General features: G+C 38.1%; 1 protein-coding gene across 1 annotated transcript in view; it reads left to right on the top strand.

The window, feature by feature from the left end:
- Window positions 1-19,790, top strand: part of LOC150105750 (BTB/POZ domain-containing protein 2-like) — an 82,685-nt gene that overhangs the window by 17,774 nt on the left and 45,121 nt on the right. Inside the window, exon 2 of the mRNA XM_090395058.1 lies at window positions 13,414-14,248. Coding sequence (XP_090251184.1) covers window positions 13,473-14,248 — 776 coding nt within the window. The 5' untranslated portion in view covers window positions 13,414-13,472. The remainder of the gene's footprint in view (window positions 1-13,413; window positions 14,249-19,790) is intronic.

Below are 19,790 nucleotides of genomic sequence, written 5' to 3'. Positions count from 1 at the left end.
GTCCTGAACATCCATGCTGTTAGCCAAGTGGCTGTGTGCTTCGCAACCATATGCCTGGGAAACGAGTGTCCTGAGTTCGATTCCCATCTCTGACGTGAGATGGGAATTGATGGGAGCTTAAGGATCTTTCTCAAACATAGTCAAGTTAGCCAGTCTTGGACATGGACAGCAGGGTTTTTGCAGGATGAAAAACCCCAGTTTATCTGGGGTTTTTCATCCTGCCAACTGGCTCCATGAACACATGCATATACAGACATGGGACACACTAGGAGGCATAGGGCTAACCACCTTATCCTTGAGTTGCAGTTGTGAAGTCCAAGAATACTTGGAAAGGTCGTGGATGCTTAAGTGCCTGTTATGACCAATGATAGGATAGTCTGTCCTGAACAGAAGTCCAGTAAGTACTTTCATCATTATTAGCTTTTGCTTTTCTCCAAATTTTCCAGAAACAATTCTGTGCTTGGGATTCAGTTATTTAATAGAATATCAAATTTGTCTTCATCTGAGTAACATAAATTGTGTCCTTGGTATACTTAAGTTCTGCCAGTTTGATTCCTTTTCCATTGATACTTTTTATGTTGATAAGTTTGTTCCAGTAGCTGAGAATTCACTGTTTGCCCAGGTTCCATCAATCTGTTCATTGGACAGCATCTGAAAATAAGTCACTCCAGACACACCATCCATCTATCTCATTGAGGGTCTGCTCCTTCCTCTTTTTCCAGGAACTTTTTCTATTACTGTTTAAAAGTTTTTTCCTTTCATCATGTCTAAAATATTTAAGCTTTCTTCAGTTGGTATCCTTGAGAAGCCTTAAAGTTCTACCAGTCCTTCCTGAAACTTATCTATTTATCCACCTTTCAGTATATATCCTCAAGAGCTTTCTATAACACCACATCTCTAAAGTGGCTATTCTTTTCCTATCAGGCTTCTTTAGGTTCCGAGTCTTGCATCCATAAATGAGATGATGAAAACAGCTGGGGATTTGTTTAACTGAGCAATGCCTTGCTAGCAGGAGATTTCATTGTTTCAGGTATAAGCCAAAATACAAATTACAGTTTGGTCAGCTGAGTTCCAAATTGCCATCTCATCTTCATTCATTCAGTGAATGAAGATGAGATGGCAATTTCTTCAGTGGATACTTACTAATTATACAGGTTATTATATCTTTTTATAGAGCCTTAGTAAGACCCCCAATCTTGACTAGTTTGCACAGATCTAGTCAACAGTGTTTCTTTTTTTGGTGTGTGGGGGGATGATAGGCAGTAGGGAGGATCAAGAGGTAAGTCACCAAGATGGTAGCAAGTTTACGGAATCAACCTTATGAGTACTGGTTGAAAATTTTTGTTAGTTACAAAAATTGGTTGACAGGTTTAAAAGGGGTGGTATGATTGTAACATACAAATTACTGAAGGGTTTTTACAAGATTCATACAGAGGAAATTTTTCAGAACAGGTCTGGGGGTGGGAGAACTAGGGCCATCCTTTGAAACTGAGCAGGGGTGTCAGCACTAGATTTTTTGTTTGGAGTGGAATAGGTTGCCAGAGTCTGTTGTGGGTTAAGTGTTGGATAGTGTATGGCATGATGTTTAGGACTTCTCTCGATAAGTAAGGACTCTATGGAATAGCCCATAATAATAATGTGGTGTCCCAGGTGAAGGTAAGGATTAGACATAACATCAAAAGCCCTAGTTGGTTCTTCACATTCCTTTAAAGGTTGGGGTCCCCTTCTCAGTTACCTAGCTTTGATCTTTAAGCAACTCCATTATATGTTAGAAGTTTTGTGAAATACAGAAAACGTGGTGTGTTGTCAACAAATCTGGATGTGTACCACCTACCCCCATCCTCGGGAATTATGGTTATGATATTGGAAAAGTTGGTAAAAGATAGACTTCATGACTAGGTGGATAGGAATATGATGCCTTATAAGGGACAACACAGTTTGTGAAGGGCGAGTTTTTGCCTTAATGATTTGCTTACTTTTTTATAATAAAGTGACAGTGGAGTTGGATAAAGGAAATAGTTAGTGATACTGCTGGATTTTGCAAAGGTTTGACAAGACTCCACATATAACTCTGTTTGCATAAATTGGAGCAAATGGGAATGGAATATGAATCTTGTGATTTGGATTTGAAGGTGGCTGATAAACATATCAAGGAGCAGTTTATGGAGGAATTGAGTCCACGAGAAAGTGACTAATGCTATACCACAGGCTCAGTACTTGGTTCTTTTGTTTAATTTGTATATCAGTGATATAGGAAATAGTTTCATGGGATATATTCAGTTGTTTTACTAATGATGCAAAACTGGGAAGAGCGATGGTAAATAAAGGTGATGTAGAGATCCTGCAGATAAATATACTAGCAGTGTTGAGCAGAGGTAAATAGCTGCCGGTTTAACATGGCCAATGCAAGGTGATGCACTTTGGGAAGAAGACATCACTTCATAACTGAACTGCAGGAAACTGATGAGATGGACTAGGTGGGGTGATTGTGAACAGAGAGTTGGTTGAAGTTTAGGTGATATAGTACAAAGGTAGCCAAAACAATACATCAGATTATGTAATTGTTGAGGAACACAGTGAATAGCAGGAATAGGGAGACTATCGTTTTCCCTTTATAAGGCATCAATAAGGCCATATCTGAATACCGTAGGGATGAAGAAATGGTGGAAAGTATCCAAAGGCTAGTGGCAAAGATTGTGGCTAGTCTGTGGAATGCTCCCTATGAGAATAGATTGAAGGTCTGTAGGCTTCAAAAACTAACAGATATTGTATGAATAATTGTGTGTGTGTTCCTGCTATGATTCTTCTGACTGAATGTAGTCAGTGAGAAAATGTTATGTATAGGAGGAGAAGAGTAGGTACAGAACCCTGGAGGTGGGGGAATATTCTGAGGAAATTTAAAGAGAAAGCCATTGACCATGACACAAACATCTAGAAAGGAAACTGGAGACCAAGTTGGAAAAGATAGAAGGTAGACACTAAGAGCTTTGGTGAGCCAGTCTCTGTGATCAAATTCTCTGGAAATGTTGCAACTATGGGACTTCTAAATCTAATCCATAATCCATCAGCTAAGTGACCATTGGTGGTCATTAGCTGATGCCTCCAAGTGGTAAAGAGGTTGGAAGTTTATTTTCTACTTGGTTTCTACTTTATTTTCTACTATAATAAATTGAGTTTAATCCTTTATCCAAGTGTAAGCAAACAAAGTTTGCACCTGAAGTATCTTCAGGACTAAGGCAACTCGTAGTAAAGGTGGACCAAGTTCTCGTCACTCCTCACTCCATTGCTTCTGCCTTAGTATCACCACTTCTGGGTCTGGCTCCCACTGACGAGACCTCAATAAAGGTCAAAACCGGTCTGGGTAGTGGCCCTTCCCTTAATGCATAGCATTATACATGTCCACAAGGAGTGACGAGAGCTTGGTCCACCTTTTACCACGAATTGCCTCAGTCCTGAAGATACTTCAGGCGCAAACTTTATTTGCTTACACTTGGATAAAGGATTTAACTAAATTTATTATGGTAAAGAAGTTGTTGCTGGCTATTTCTGTGATTTTTAAGAGAACTGAAGTGAGAGTAATAGAATGATTTATTTAGTGGCTTTCATCACTCTTTTGGCTGAATATAGTCTCACTCCCATGTTGTTGAATGGATGCTGAATGAATTACTATAATGGTAATACAGGTAGTATTCCCCCCCCCCTCACAATTTTGGTGGCGGGATAATATCAGAAAACTTTGTGTGTGAATCCCACCCATAAAAGACTATTAGCATATAAGCACATTAGTATGGATACCATTGGTGGACTGAGGGTTAGATAATTCCAAAATCCTGCTCTTGAGATCAAACATGAAACTTTTTTAAGCTATTTCAGGCTTCCAGTGAGCAGTTCAGTGGTCTCATGCCAGATGACAAAATTCATCTACCACCTAAAAGGCATTCACAAAACAGACATGATCATGTTGTGATTAGAATATACAACATGTTGTTAGAAAGTGGATATGTTAACCACTTGGTCGACCAGACTGGTAATCTTTGCTAGTTTGATCAGTCAGGAAAGAAATAAAGCCAAGAAGTATGCCTTATTTTTGGATGATATTACATAGTACTATTGAAATGTAAGAGTGGTAGAAGCATGGGAAACCAGAAGGCTCGAATGCCATCTCAACATAACCAAAATTGGATTAGTTTTTTTTTTTTCCTCATCTACTAATTGAGAAGCTTCAGTTAGTCCTTAAGCCACTTGTGATATGCCCAATTCTTTTTAGACTGCCTTGGTACTGGAAAACCAAGATTTGAATAGTAGTTGGATTTTGAATGGAATTGAGAACAGCATCCTTCATTTGAGTTAGTTAGAATTGAGAATTATTTGCTGTAATTTAATCAAGTTTTTGGAACAGGAAGAATGAAAACAGTAATCAGAGACCATTAAAAGGAGTAGAAAAATGGAAATAATTTCATTTTGTACCATTGTAATGTTAAAGGATGCAGGACAGACAAGGTTTATAATTATTATTATCAACACCCGACCTCCACGGAGTCAGAGACTCGTCGTGGGAGGTACTCACTATTGCATACAATGCTCATCCAACTGAGTCTTAAACTGATTCAGTTTGTCCACATCCACAACACACTCAGGTAATGCATTCCACTCACCAACCACCCTCCATGCAAAGAACATGCTTCTCACTCTTTTGCTCACACCCTCCTTATACAGTTTCCAGCAATGGCCTCTGTTCTACTCCCCTCTCCAGTTATATGAAAAATCTCTTCCATGTCTACCTGATAACAACCCCTGATCAGTTTGTCTCAATCATATCCCCCTCCCTTCCTCCTATTCATGAGGCTTTGCAACTTACATTCTCTCAATCTGTCCTTGTACTCCACATTCCAAAGACCACTGACTACCTTTGTGAATCTTCTCTGTACCTACCCCTTTCCAACATATCCTCGTCACCATGTACCCTTTCCAACTTATCATCATCACCTGGTGACCAAATCTGTGCACAATAATCCATATGAGGCCTGATCAAGGCCTTATACAACGGAATCATAACTGCTATTTCTGCATGTCAGGGTTCTCTGCATCATTGCCATTATTCGATGTGACGTCTTCACAACTTGTGCAATGTGGCCCCCGAATTTCAGGTCCTTGTCCACCATCACTCCTAGATCTCTCATCTCCTCAACTTCTGTTAAAGTTTCCCCACCAAGTGTATACTTTGCATCCCATCGTTGCTTACCAAATCTCAAAACCTTATACAGTAATCCCCCCCCCCCCCCGAGTTACGTAAGTAATGCGTTCCGTAAACCTTTTACGTAAGTCGAATTTGTAAATTGCTTAAGTGTAACTTCGTAAGAAACTGCAATATTTATTATTATTATGTATGTGTGTATATATATATATATATATATATATATATATATATATATATATATATATATATATATATATATATATATGTACAGATATGTACAGTATATTATTTACACAGTATTATTTTATAAATGAAACATCATGCAGCAGTATTTACTCAGATATAAACTATAAAAGTATGAAAAATATATAAAAGAATATAAAAACAAACCGAAATAACACTTCTCAAATAAAAAAAAAAATGTCTTGTGACAGCTAATTTAGCTCTGTAGTAGGAGAGTCGGCACTGGTGGTGGATGGTTGTGAAAAGAAATGCTGTTCTCTGGCAACTTCTATGCCCCTCTCGATGTTGAAGGCTGAGTGTAGTCGGGGTCGTCTGAGTTGTCATCTTGACGTTGTTGTGAGCGGCATCTCACAAACATGTCTAGAGTAGATTGTGTGGTCACGCTTTTTGTTATCATAGATGGTCTTGTAGCTAAACATATCAGAATGGATACGGCGGCTAACATTCTCGAACTGCTGAGTGTTCGGATCCATCGATTCTAATTTTGCTAGTGCCATGTCTATCAGGTTAAAAGCCTTGGCTAGTCCCTTTGTTGTAAATTTCTTAATGTCTGGAGTTGGCGGTTCAATCGGCATAGTATTTTCTTCAGAATTTTGGAATGTCTCCAACTGAATAAGGTCATCATTAGTAAGTTCTTCATCGTGACTCAAAAGAAGCTCGTTAACGTCAATGTTATCCACTTCCAGCTCAAATTGCTCTGCCAGTTGCACACACGTCTCCGTCGCTTGTTGTAATTCTTGTGTCAACTCAACAACCGTATCAGTCATTGTCTGCTCTCCTTCCTTTAAATGATTTTGCACCATTTTTGGGCAGAGTTTCTTCCACATTGTTGTCCGCTTGACTTCATTCCTATGCCACCCCAATGTTTTTGATAGCGTCAAGGATATTATAATTCTTCCAGATATCACGTAGAGTAATGCTCTCACCACTATCAATGGCATTGATTGCTTGGGAAAACATATGCCACAGATAGTAGGCTTTGAAAGTCTCGATACCTCCTTGATCCATAGGTTGCAGCAGTGCAGTGGTTCTAGGAGGCAGGTAAACAACTTTTTACGTCAGAATGAAAGTCATCCAACTCTTCTGGGTGGCTAGGGGCATTGTCCAGGAGGAGAAGCACTTTAAACGGGATTCCTTTCTTGGCACTATATTCCTTCGCCTGGGGAATGAAGTGGTTATTGAACCAGTCTGTGAACAGCACATGTGTAACCCATGCCTTAGTATTGGATTTCTAGTTTACGGGCAGCCTACTCGGATCAATGTTCTTAAAGGCCCGTGGTCTCTGGGAATAGTACACTGTAAGTGGTTTAAGTTTTAAGTCCCCTGAAGTGTTGCCACCAATCAAAACAGTGATCCGATCTTTTGCAACCTTGAATCCAGGCATAGATTTTTCCTTTTTTGCAATAAATGTCCGTGTTGGCATCCTCTTCCAAAACAGAGCTGTTTTGTCAACATTAAATATTTGCTCAGGCAAATATTCCCCCTCCTCAATTATTTCTGCCAGAAGTTCGGGAAATTTACTTGCCACGTCGGTATCTGCACTTGCTGCCTCACCCATGACTTTGATGCTGTGTAGATTTGTATGCTTCTTGAATCGTTCAAACTATCCAGCACTAACTTTAAATGCACTCTCCATGTCCGTGATGCTAGCCTTCTCTTGTAAATCTTTATGTAAAAACCTAGCCTTCTCCTGGATTATCAGAAAACTCAATGGTATCTGCTTATATGTCAGATCCTCTATCCAGTGAAACAACAATTTCTCCATCTCTGAAAGTGCCCTTCAATGTTACTGCACCTTTCATGCTTTCAACAATGCGAACTTTATCCTTCATTATCGTATTCACTGTCGAAATAGGTCGATTTATATCTTGAGCTATTGTTGATATAATTTTCCTGTCTTCATAAAGAATTATTATTTTCAACTTTTCTTCTAAAGTAATTGCAGACCTTTGTTTTTTAGATTTATTACCAGCGCATTTGGTTTTGCGTTTCGAACCCATTTTAAGGGTAAATAAACAACGAACACTAATGGTGATAAACAAGTGACTAAACTAACTGTGCAAGACATGAACTACTGATGGGTCCAGGAAAGGAGGAATTGTTTACGGAGTCTTTATTTCTAATTGATTGGTTTCAGTTTGAATGTTACGGCTTTTGCTCACTTGCCCTCTGCTGCTCTCGGCGTTTACTGGTAACCTGTTGCTGTCTGTTACTCTTCGTTACATTTGCTGTGAATGCCAAGTCTAGTAACATTGTGTCGTTGCATATTGCAATGGATGTTAAAGATGCAAAAGCTGCAAAAATGTTCATACGTGCTAGTAGTTGTAATTTTCGAGATTTATTACATGACTGTGAATTTACCTAAGTCGCATATTATGTAAGTCGGGGGGGGGGTACTGTACTTGGCAACATTGAACTGATAGTTCCACTTACCTGCCCATTCATGCAATCTATTCAAGTCCTCTTGTAAGGCATTAACATCAGCATGACTGTGCATTGCTCTCCCCAGTTTTGCATCATCAGCAAACAGCTGGATATCACTAGTTAAACCCAATCCAATATCATTAACATACAAATTGAACAACAATAATGGCCCCAAAAACTGACCCCTGTGGCACACCACTGGTGACCTTTCTCTTTCGAGATACTGCACCACATATACAACTTTCCGATACGTATCTGACAGCCAGTCACTGATGCAACACAGAAATCTGTTATCCAATCCCATCTGTTTTAATTTATTTAAGAGCTTGTCATGTGGCAGTCTATCAAAAACCTTTAAAACTTTTGCAAAATCCAACTATACCACTATATATGCATCTCCTCTGTCCAAGGTATTTGTCACCTTCTTATAGTACATAAGTTAGTGAAACATAATCTCCCCTTAACAAACCCCATGCTGATAACCACAGAGAATACTGCTATTATCAATCCATTTCTGTATCCTACTTCTCACCAATCTCTCCAGGACCTTCACCACAACTCAACATATACAGACCGGTCTATAATTGGAAGCTACAGCCTTATCACTGCCTTTATGCAGTGGAACAATTTTACCCTCCTTTCACTCCCTTGGAACCTGTGCTGTTGCAAAACTCTTGTTAAACTGGCATGCCAATGCTACTGCCAGTTCTCTGGAACATTCTCTTAAGAGGCGTGGTGATATTTCATCAAATCCTATCACCTTATTAACATCAAGGTTATTTATTTCCTCAAAAACTTCCTGCTCACTCACAATTAAGCTATCCTCTCCTATGTCCTCTACACTTAAGTTCCTCGTGATTCCATCCTAATCAGGATGAAACACACAAATTGATCACTGAATACCTCAACAATGTCTTCTGCAGCAGTTACCATTTTACCACTTTCATCCCTTATCTTCATCTTTCCATGATCATACTTCCTTTTACTTGTCACATATCTAAATCAAACTCTCTAGGGTTTTTCTTTGCCTGATTTGCCAATTTCTGCTCGTGCTCTACTTTAGTTTTCCTTACTGAGTCACTCTCCTGGCTTGTTCTTTATATTCTTCATGTGGCTGATTAGCATTATTTATCTTGTACTTCCTCCTAAGGACTTTCTTTTTCCAGATTTCATGCTCTGCATTCATCCATTTTACACCAACCTTATTCAGTCTTTTGGCCTTTTGGGATCTTCTTCTGGTTCCCATCTGCCATACGGCCGCGGGAGGGTAGCTATATGCTACCATTCTAGGGAGAGATGATTATGAGCAAGGTGGTTTCCCGTTGCCTTCCTTGCCGTAAGTATTTATGACTGTAACCTGTGTGTTCACGGGGCCGGTTTGCCTGCTTGCGGGATGAAAAACCCCAGATAAACTGGTGGAAAAAACCCTGCTGCCTACGCCCAAGACCGGCTAACTTGGCTATGGCTGAGGAAGATCCTTAAGCTCCTCACGTCGTGGACGGGAATCGAACCTAGGACACTCCTTTCCCAGGCATATGGTTGCGAAACGCAAAGCCACTAGGCTAGCCGCGCGGCATGGGCCTTTTGGGATACATTTGTACATTGATGATGTTATGTATTTTTTATAAGTTCCCATGCAGCATTTATTTCCTTACTGCTCAACTCCTCGTTCCATGTTATAGCTCGAAGTTGTCTCCTAAGCTTGTCATAATCACCAGCCTTATAATTCCACATATATCCTGTCCTCGCAAAAAACCTGCATATGACTAGCCACAGCGCAAGTGATTATTTCATGATCACTTTCACCAACTGGAGGAAAATGTGAAACCCCCTCTAACAATTACATCCTCTGATGAAATGGTGAGATCTAGAACTCTTGATCCTCGCGTGCCTTTCTTTACATGCTGCCTGAGATAGTTATCTTTCAAGAACTTGAGAAATTCACTTTCCTTATTCCCAAATGCTATCTCTTCATTCTAATCTATACTGCCATAATTAAAATCACCCATAATAATTACCCTTCCTTTGTTCACTAATCCAAGTTGTTTATACATTTCTTCATCTTCACCTTCCACATTTCCAGGCCTATGGCAACATCCAACTAAATGTCTTCCTCTCAACCTCCACGTTACACCACACTGCCTCATAACCATTGCCACTGTTTTCCCCTTTTCATATCTACCTTATGTGGACTTAATTCCCCTGCTATCATCAGCAGCACTTCCCCTCCCTTCCTGTGCTTCTTATCCTCATGAAAAATACTGTATCCTTCCATTTCTATTCCCGTTACGATATCATCTTCATTCAACCATGTTTCACTTATTCCAATGATTTGGGGTTGAATAAACTAAATCACTGAAACCATTTCATCTCCTTTATTTCTGATACTTCTGGCATTTGTAAACACAACAGTTCATTTTTTAGGTCTATAGCCAGTCCTTTCCAAGCCCATATGTTGGTTGTGATTTCCCCACTACTCCTGCCAAATCACCTTTATCACTACTTACGACATTTTCCTGCTCAGTCTCCACTTCTCCACCCACATTGCGATATACTCCATCTTCATACACAAATTCACTGCCACTTTCAACATTCACTCTCTCTATGCCATGTCTCCCTGTCCACCCGAGCTCCTCCCCCATTTCCCTGTATTCCAGTTCTCTCTTCCTTTCTGACACCACTACTGTTTCCACTGCCAAACACTTGTCTCTTCAGTATAGTTCGCCCACCGATTAGAGATTCTTCGACACTTCTGCGCATCTTAGAAAAAGGAGAATCCATTCCGATAATAGGGTAATCAGTCCGTATTGTGGGATGAGTTGTTTATTATTACCGGTCGGAAAATTAACTTCTCTTTTGATTGTTGTAGTTAACTATGTTGCTTGTATAACAGTTGGAAAATTTTACCTATAAAGCACGTGATTTCGCGTGTTGGCGACCAATTCGGACGTCCTTCATTTCTTTCTCCCCTTCAGCATGAATCGACTATTCTTGGAAAGATGCGAAGCAGGGACCTACAAACGGTGGGCGAACTATACCACTCTTCTGATTTTTCTCTCCATCTCTTCCTTCTGATCTCTGGCACACATCACACACACACACACACACACACACTATACTTTCATCCAGCAACAATAATGTTCTATAGTAAAGGAAATTTGGTAATTGAAGGTTATGGTTTGAGTTATCAAGGAGATATCGGGAAGAAGAAGAACTAGTTAAGAAAAGTCAAGGGTGAGAAGATGGTAATTATTATTATCTGGCATTCTGGTGGGTAGGTGGATAGTTTTTGTTTAGTCAGTAATAGCAAATACACTTCTTGGAAAGAAGTCAATAGACACCAAACCATAGTGTAAGGAACAAACAGCCATGGCACCCATTTTAATAAGATGTAGGACCTCTTTTCGCTATGATGATTGCAGCAATCCTATGTGGCATACTTTCCCCCAAGTGTATGATAGCGATCAATGGGAATTTTGGACCATTCTTCCTGTAGGCATGTAATGAGCTCCTGGACTGTTATAGGTTAGATGTCCTTTGACATCGCATGATGTTCTAGTTCATCTCACAGGTGTTCAATAGGGTTGAGATCAGGGCTCTGTGGAGGCCAGCCAAGTGTAGTGATGATTGTATCCACAAACCACACAGTTACAGGAGCAGCCTTATAACACTATGCATTTTTTCTTGCTGAAAGAAACAATGGGTTCCATAGAAATGCCACAAAGTAAGAAGCATTGCATTATCCAGAATGTTCAAATACCTTTTGGGAATTCAGTGTTCATGGCACCACAAACAGAGCTCCATGGCCAAACCAGGAAAAATAGGATCATACCTTCACTTCCGAATTTCATAGATGGGTTATGCACTCTGGTAAGAGACATTCATCAGGTATTCACCACACCCTTCCATCTGCTGGTAAAGGGTGTAGTGCGATTCACCACTCCGTAACATAGCTTTCTAAGCGTCCACATTCCACTGTGCTTGCTCTTTGCACCACTAAAGATGATGTTGCATATTGGATCAGGTCATTTGTGTAGACTTTGATGGAGACTATGTTGAGAAATAAAGGTGATTTTTTTCGAAAAAATGTGTTTCTTATTTTTTTACCAAACTTTTCAAACAACCCTGTAGCTGTGATGAAACATCATGTCACTAAGCTAATCAAACAGTGGCAGCCATCAAACTGATAAATTTAATATATTGAGTGTCTCTTTATGTATGTTTTCATTTTATAAAATTAATTATTAATAATCATGAAATATAAAACAAAATACAAGTAATTGATTTTTTTCCCTCTCATTTTCTTTTATTCTTTTTCTGCTTAAAACAAGGGAGTAATTGACCTTTGTAGGTAGTGGTGCCAGAAAATTTATGAACCTCTGTTTCATACCTGTTCAAAATGGTCACCATGATTGTTTTAAACAGAGATGCCAGATGTATTGTAAAGTTTGAAATGTATTATTAACATTCAGAAGAGAAAACTGCACGTACAGCGCCTCTGTAGCGCAGTTGGAAGAACGATGGCACATTGCACCCTTCGATTGGAATAGGCCTAAGTTCGATTCTTGTCGCAATGGGAGGAATCTTTATCTGGACGATTTCAATCGAAGGTGAGCTAGCTGATCTCATATGGAGGTAGCAGGTTTTTTTCTCCCGGAAACTCTGGTTTTTCATCCCAAATACAGACAAATCGGCCCTTCGGAATACATGCAATTTACAGACAAAAAATACTAGTTGTGGTGGTGGTGTAGATGGCGTTGATGGAGATGATTCGTAGTAGAGGTTCGGTGTAGTGGTTGAGACAGTTGTAGGTGTCCTCCTGCAATGAGTCTTCGGACTCCTTGGAGGGATCAGGAATAATAATAATACCAGTCACTGAATTAGAAACTTTTTAGAAATCAGTGGTTTTCGTATAGTCACGTGACTGCCAATACTGATTATCTTCAATTTCCTGCCCATAGTTTGGTGAGATGTGTTGGGAATAGCCTTCATTAAATGATTCGGGCAATTGCTACACACAGGAAGTTCTGTTTGTCCATACAAGCCTTCTCAGATGATGGTGATCTTGTTCCTTACAGACTTTCTTAAGACCACAGTCATGCCTCTTAGACAAGCAATGTGGGCCATTTTTCCACCAATTAAACACCTATGATATCTCACCTCTTGGAGAAATCAGTCAGTTCTGCTGTTTTCAAAATCATGTCTCCAGCCAGACAGGCACCCACAATAAGCCCTTTATCGAACTCCAAAGATAATTTGTTTTTCCCCATTGTGAGCAACACAATTGATGATTGCTGAATCAGCAGCATTATACGTTACCAAGTATTTTGCATATACATTGCTTAAGTAATGTTTATGTATATCTGCATAATGGTTTCTAATTCAGTGGCCAGTAGGTGTACATTTCTCCATTCTTTACTCTGTGTAATATATTTATTTTCTGAGTGTTAATTTTCTTTAAAACTATTTTACTTCTTGTTGTATTATTATATGTGCATTCAGTGTGATATTATACTATAAATATAATCTTATTTTTCTCTGACTTTTAGGTTGCCACCAGATTTGGGTTCAAGTTTTCTTGAAAGAAGATAATATCAAAACAAAAACAATGTCTTCAGTAAATTCTAGATCCAAACCAAACAATAGTTCACATGTGTGTTCCCTTGAACTTTCTGAAGCACCTGTAAATGTCCCTGGAAATCATCGAGAAAGGGAAAATGCTAGTAATAATCATTGCCACTGTGAAGACTTCTCTACGGCAGTTAGTGCAAATGCTGTGAATTATGCAAGCCAAGTAATATTTAATTGGCAAGCCTCTAGAGGAACAGTTAAAGATCGTCTGACGTTCATTTTTAATAAAGAGATTCTAAGTGATGTACATTTCATTGTTGGTAAAGGGACTCAGCAGCAGAGGATTCCAGCACATAAATTTGTTTTGTCTGTGGGCAGTGCAGTATTTGATGCTATGTTCAATGGGGCTATGGCAACTACCTCTGATGAAATTGAACTTCCTGATGTTGAACCTGCTGCATTTTTGGCATTATTAAGGTTTTTATATTCTGATGAAGTGCAAATTGGACCAGAAACTGTAATGATGACTCTATATACTGCTAAGAAGTATGCTGTTCCTGCACTGGAGAAGGCTTGTGTTGATTTTCTGAAATCAAATCTTAGTAGTGACAATGCATTTATGCTTCTGACTCAAGCAAGGTTGTTTGATGAACCTCAATTAGCTGCTTTGTGCTTAGAAACAATAGATAAATATACATCGGAAGCATTAGGTGCTGAAGGATTCACAGATATAGATCATGAAACATTATGTGTTGTACTTGAAAGAGACACTCTACGAATAAGAGAAGCGAAACTTTTCAGTCATGTTGCAAGGTACTGTATATGTTGCTGTTAGTGTTAGATTTTTCTTTTTTGAAGAACAGTATTTCATTAATTTCTCTTTCTGAGATAATGGTTTTTATTTTGTAGCACAAAAAAAAATTTGATTTTTGATTAGCCTTTTAGTTTATAAATTACTGTATATATCCCTGTCAAGAAATTCAGCAATATTGTAACACAAATGAAACAAAACCAGAAGTAGCAGTAAAAATTACCTACTATGTATGTAGAATTAATAGACCTTTATTCTAATTAGAAATTTCTGATTCATCATCTCTTCAAATGCATTTAATGTTTAGCGGTATTTAAAGAAAATATTTAAAGTAGCAGTTCCATTAGAATGCCTTGATCAGGATTCATTTACTACTGTATGCTGATATAGTTACCTGGTTTCAAGATAATGAAAAGATTTTAGAAAGGGTCCAAAGAAGAAGAGCATCAAAAGTAGTGTTAGTGTACTACCATGTTGAGTGTAAGGACAGATTGAGGGAAATGCCTTGCAGAATGAAGAGGATAAATGGTATGATTGTGGCACAATGTAGTAAGGAATTTGTACCATATTAATGAAAAGGAGTTGTTTCATAGTATGAACAGACAGAGAGAGAGAGATGGATCAAGAAGTCATTCCTTAAGAGTTGTATGAGAAAGGTGTAAATAAGGGAGGTGGGGAAGCATTGGTTCTTTGTTTGGAGAATGACAAGCAAATGCCATGCATTGCCTTATTGTGTGATGAGTTTACATACAGCAAGCAAGTTTAAGGCATGGTTTGATATGCAGTGTGATTAATAGTAAGGACCTTACGCAGTGAGTCCTTTGGCTCCAGGGAGATGATGATGATAATAATATATAAATGAAATTTAGCACTTTCTCTAATTACAGACCACACATATCTAATTTACTTTCAAAATATAGTGTGGGTATTGAATGTTGAGATTCAGGATTAATGAAAACTGTGTGGAAGCAAAAAAATGATGAAGAAAAAAAAAATTGTAATCAGCAGGCAGCACAAATTATTCAAAAACTGATAAATGTAGTATGAGAGAGAAAATAGGAAAAAATTGTTTCAAGTGATTAGAATTTTCTAAGATGTGATAAGAATAAATAATGAGAAAAAGTCGTGTAATTATATATAATTTAATGCATAGAAAAGTGAATAGTGGCAGAAAGAAAATAATTCATGACATTCAGTTCAAAATACCAAAAATTATTGACTTGTGTAAGCAAGTTCTAGTTGCCAGAGGATGATATGTCGGCCTGGTTGGCAGAGTAGTTAGCATATCTGCACAGCCTGTGCAGATATGCTAACTCCTCCGAATCCGAATCCCACCGTGGGCATGGATGTTTGTGATTGTCTGTGAAAATAACTAATGGTGGTGTGCATTAGATGATATTGGTGTAAATGATGTGGTTGGCATGTTGGTGGATTGAGTGGTGGAGAGGTAGAGTAGGCACCCTTCCTTGATGAGTCTTTGGACTCCTTGGAGGTGTCATGTAATAATATAATCGTGGAGAATAAAATTTAAGAGGTATATTATTTTTTTGAAATGCTTTAATTTCAAGAAAAAGGTCTTAATAGGTTTGAGGATGTGTGAGAGATGGAGTCAAAGAAGAAATGATGTATGGATGTGTAAGAAGGAAGCAAGTGGAGCAACATTTGATTGACAAAACTGTGCATGAGAAGAGTCAAGTAAGTGTTATTAGGGTAGAAGCCAAAGGAGTTTTGCATAAGCAACATAGTCATGAATGGCTGCAGAAATGTGTGTGGTAGTGTTGTTGTTTTTATCACTGAGTTTTATAAAATCCAGTGTTTCTTACACTGGTTGTGACAGTCATTGCTGAGTGAAGGTAGAATCCTGTTACATTGCACTGAAGGAGAGGTACCTTTTTTAAATCTGGGAGTTGGTGCCATTTTATTTTTTTCTTTAATATCTGACTTGCACGTGAAAGGTCATAGGACCTATAGCATATCAGTGCTGGGGGAAGAGCATAAGAAGAAGGGGGGGTAATTATTATGTGGATGTCAGTTCTAATGAATGCATAAGGGTGTTGCCCTTGTGGGAGAAAGAACAATGTAAAGCAGTTAAGTTGCCAGCTGGGGTTATGCTAAAAATAGCAATTCTGGTTTAGATGATGGTAGGTGGCAGTGCATATCATTTATATTGCTGTTTAGACTATGGATGTTGGTGAAGTGGATATGGAAACTTTTTTTGGGGGGGGGGGGGTTAGAATTAATGTCAATGTTTTTTTGGTTTTTTTAATGTTCATTTTCATTGGATTTTTACTGTTTTTTGTTTTTTTTTTAAACTATTTTACGTAGGAGAATTTTATGATCCCCTAAAATAATTTTTCTTTGAGTTGTATCACTTATATGTGGAGAGGAAGAGATAGTAAGGAATTGGGCATGAGAAATGACAGGCTCACAAACATACTACACACATATAGAATGAATAAACTTGGTTTCTTCAACAGTTTTCCTCCCCCCTACATACCCTGCAACCACTGTACTTAATCTTCCTCCAGTCACAAACTGGCAAAGTAAATAGTAGCAAGATTTAGGTACTACCTTATCAGGAAGCCTCCTAATTCCTTACTAACTAGTAGTTCAGTCTTGTCAATTGGATTTTTGCTGTTTTTTGCATTTTTTTTTAAACTATTTTATGTAGGAGAATTTTATGATCCCCTAAAATAATTTTTCTTTGAGTTGTATCACTTATATGTGGAGAGGAAGAGATAGTAAGGAATTGGGCATGAGAAGTGACAGGCTCACAAACGTACTACACACACATAGAATGAATAAACTTGGTTTCTTCAACAGTTTTCCTCCCCTGCAACCACTGTACTTGATCTTTCTCCAGTCACAAACTGGCAAAGTAAATAGTAGCAAGATTTAGGTACTACCTTATCAGGAAGCCTCCTAATTCCTTACTAACTAGTAGTTCAGTCTTGTGCAAAAACTAGCAGCCCATCTTGTGGAACCATCGTGGAAGATGTCACTCTCACTGCAAATGGGAAAGGGGAGGAAGAAATTGGAATCCTTGCTCTAACTACCTAACAAGGCTGTAAACCACTTCATGCCTCCAGTAAGCAAGGGAGTGGTATTTCGCTAGGCAATGAAAGATATGTAACACCTAGAAGTCTAGTTGGCATTTCTTCCAACTAGGGAAGGTATGCATTTGCAGTGGCAGTACTCACCAGTACATCAGATTCCCCATTTGTGGAAACAAAGTATACCATGGGAAGGTGGGACGATGACTTCACCGTAAGAGACTGTATATCGTGCATCAACAGTCCTTTAATAGCCTATGTAGTGTTTGTTCAGTACTACCAGATATTTTAAGAATAAAGAAAAAGTCCATGACATTCAGTGCAAATTACCAAAAATTATTGGCTTGTGTAAGTAAGATCTGGTTGCCAGAGGATGGTATAATCATAGAGAACAAAATTTAAGAGGTATATTATTATTAGTTTTGAAATGTTTTAATTTCAAGGAAAGGGCTTAGATAGTAGGCTTGAGGATGTGTGAGAGATGGAGTCAAGGAAGAAAAAATATGATAGGATGTTATTACAGACCTGTGGGTGCAAAGAAAGATGAATGTGAAATATACTAACACAGTTTAGCTAGGTACCAAGGCAGCAGCCATTATTGGGGATTTTAACTAATGCATATATGTACTAGAAGAAAGCATAGAAAAGAAGGAAATTTATAGAGTTGCTTTGGGATAACTACTTCAGCTGCATGATAGAAAGGACCCTGGAGTCAAGGATGGCAGATTTGGTGATAACATTAGAGATTGAGTGTATAAAATGCAGGTCATCCCACATTCAGTTGAAAGAGAAATGCAGTTCTGATATAGGAAATGGTTCTAGATGTGAAGGTTACTTTAACGAAGTAATGTGTGATGATACTTAAGAAGAGACTGTGTGATAATAGCCTTAAGGATACCATCATTAATTCATGAGAAATCAATCAAAAAGTGCTTGTCTGTATCCTCAGTTAAATGGGTTACTTAGTTGGGATTAAATAAATTAATGTCATCATTAAGGTTTGAAAAAAAAAAATATATATATATATATATATATATTGAAATATAAGGAGAAGAATAATAAATACTACAAAGATGGTACAGAATACTTGTCAGAAAAACTTAACTTAATTATGCATGTTATTCATAATTATTAAGCAAGATGTGCAAAAAATAAATTAATATGGACGAAATATATGGTGGGGAAAAAAGGGCATGAAGAGGTGCATGAGTAGTATCAGTCAGGCCAGAAAAGTAACAAATAGAAGTTAAAATCAGAGTTTGAAGATCAGAAGTCTTAGTTCTTTTGTTATGTATTAGCATGTTAGAGGAGGTAACATGGAATCATTACTTTCATAAATTCAGATGATAGAAAGTGACTCCATTAGAAAAAGTAGTATCTGAATTATTAAATAACCACTTCTCTCACTTATGAGAAAATGGATATACCTGAATAATCATAAATACATAAGATAATGACATGACAAAAAAAATTAAACTGTTTCAACTTATATAAATACCTTATTGATGACATAATTTTTGGGAAGAGGATGTCTCTTGAGGACAGTCGAGATTTTTTGCCCATCCTGAATGCAGTTTGTCGAGAGGGCAGAAAGTAGAGGAGAAAGAGGAAACATGTTAGCATTGGATTGGACTTGGTGATCATAAGTTATGAAACATGCTGTATAGAGGGCTCATCTTTGTGAAGCAACTGTATAATTTTTTTTAGCATTGTCAGATTTTTGTTTGTTATAAAAAAAAAAATAAAAGCACATAAATGCCTTCCATTTTCACTTTCGCAAAGACTGATCCTTTCTAAAGCACATTCCATGATTTATAGACTACTCTGTGACTTATGGGTCACCCTGTACTTTACGTTTTCCTCATGTATTTCCTATTCCAGAGGATACCAGCAGAGGGAATGAACTAAAGGTGATAAGAAATTCTGTGATTTTAAATTTGAACTGAAGAGGTTGAATAGCTTCTACATGCAGGGGAAATTATTACTGCCACCCATGATATAGATATTCACTGCTGCTTGCATTTTCTAGCAATTCCATGACTACTATGCATCCTTTTGGAGCCAAAATAATTCCAGTAAGATTTAGAAGAGCCGCAACCTTTGGCCGATGCGATGATACGGGAGTGAGCGTGCACATGGGAAGGTGGGGATGCAGAAGGCACTGATCTATCAGTATCGTTCAACATATTGTTGTGAGAGTCCATTGATAGTGCTTGTTACCGTTGAACTCATTTTCAAGTGCTTAGAAATGTCGCATAAAAAGGTAAATATGAAGAGGAACACAGAAGTTTAAGGCCAGAGTGGGAAGAGGAGTTTCTTTTTGTGAAACGACAAAGTAAACCAAATAACAAATAACACTTGCACAATTCAAAGCCAGCAATTGCAAGTGTCATTATGACACACATCACAGTAATTTTAGTTAAGAATTTCCTTTTGGCTCTGATCTGAGGCAAACTCCATGGTCAGAGTAAATTAATGTACATCTTTACTA

Source organism: Typopeltis vanoorti, chromosome 6 (assembly GCF_054136105.1).
Source record: "Typopeltis vanoorti isolate ZY-2024b chromosome 6, IOZ_Tvanoo_1.0, whole genome shotgun sequence".
Taxonomy (NCBI): domain Eukaryota; kingdom Metazoa; phylum Arthropoda; class Arachnida; order Uropygi; family Thelyphonidae; genus Typopeltis; species Typopeltis vanoorti.
This window is presented reverse-complemented; position numbering and strand designations above follow the sequence as displayed.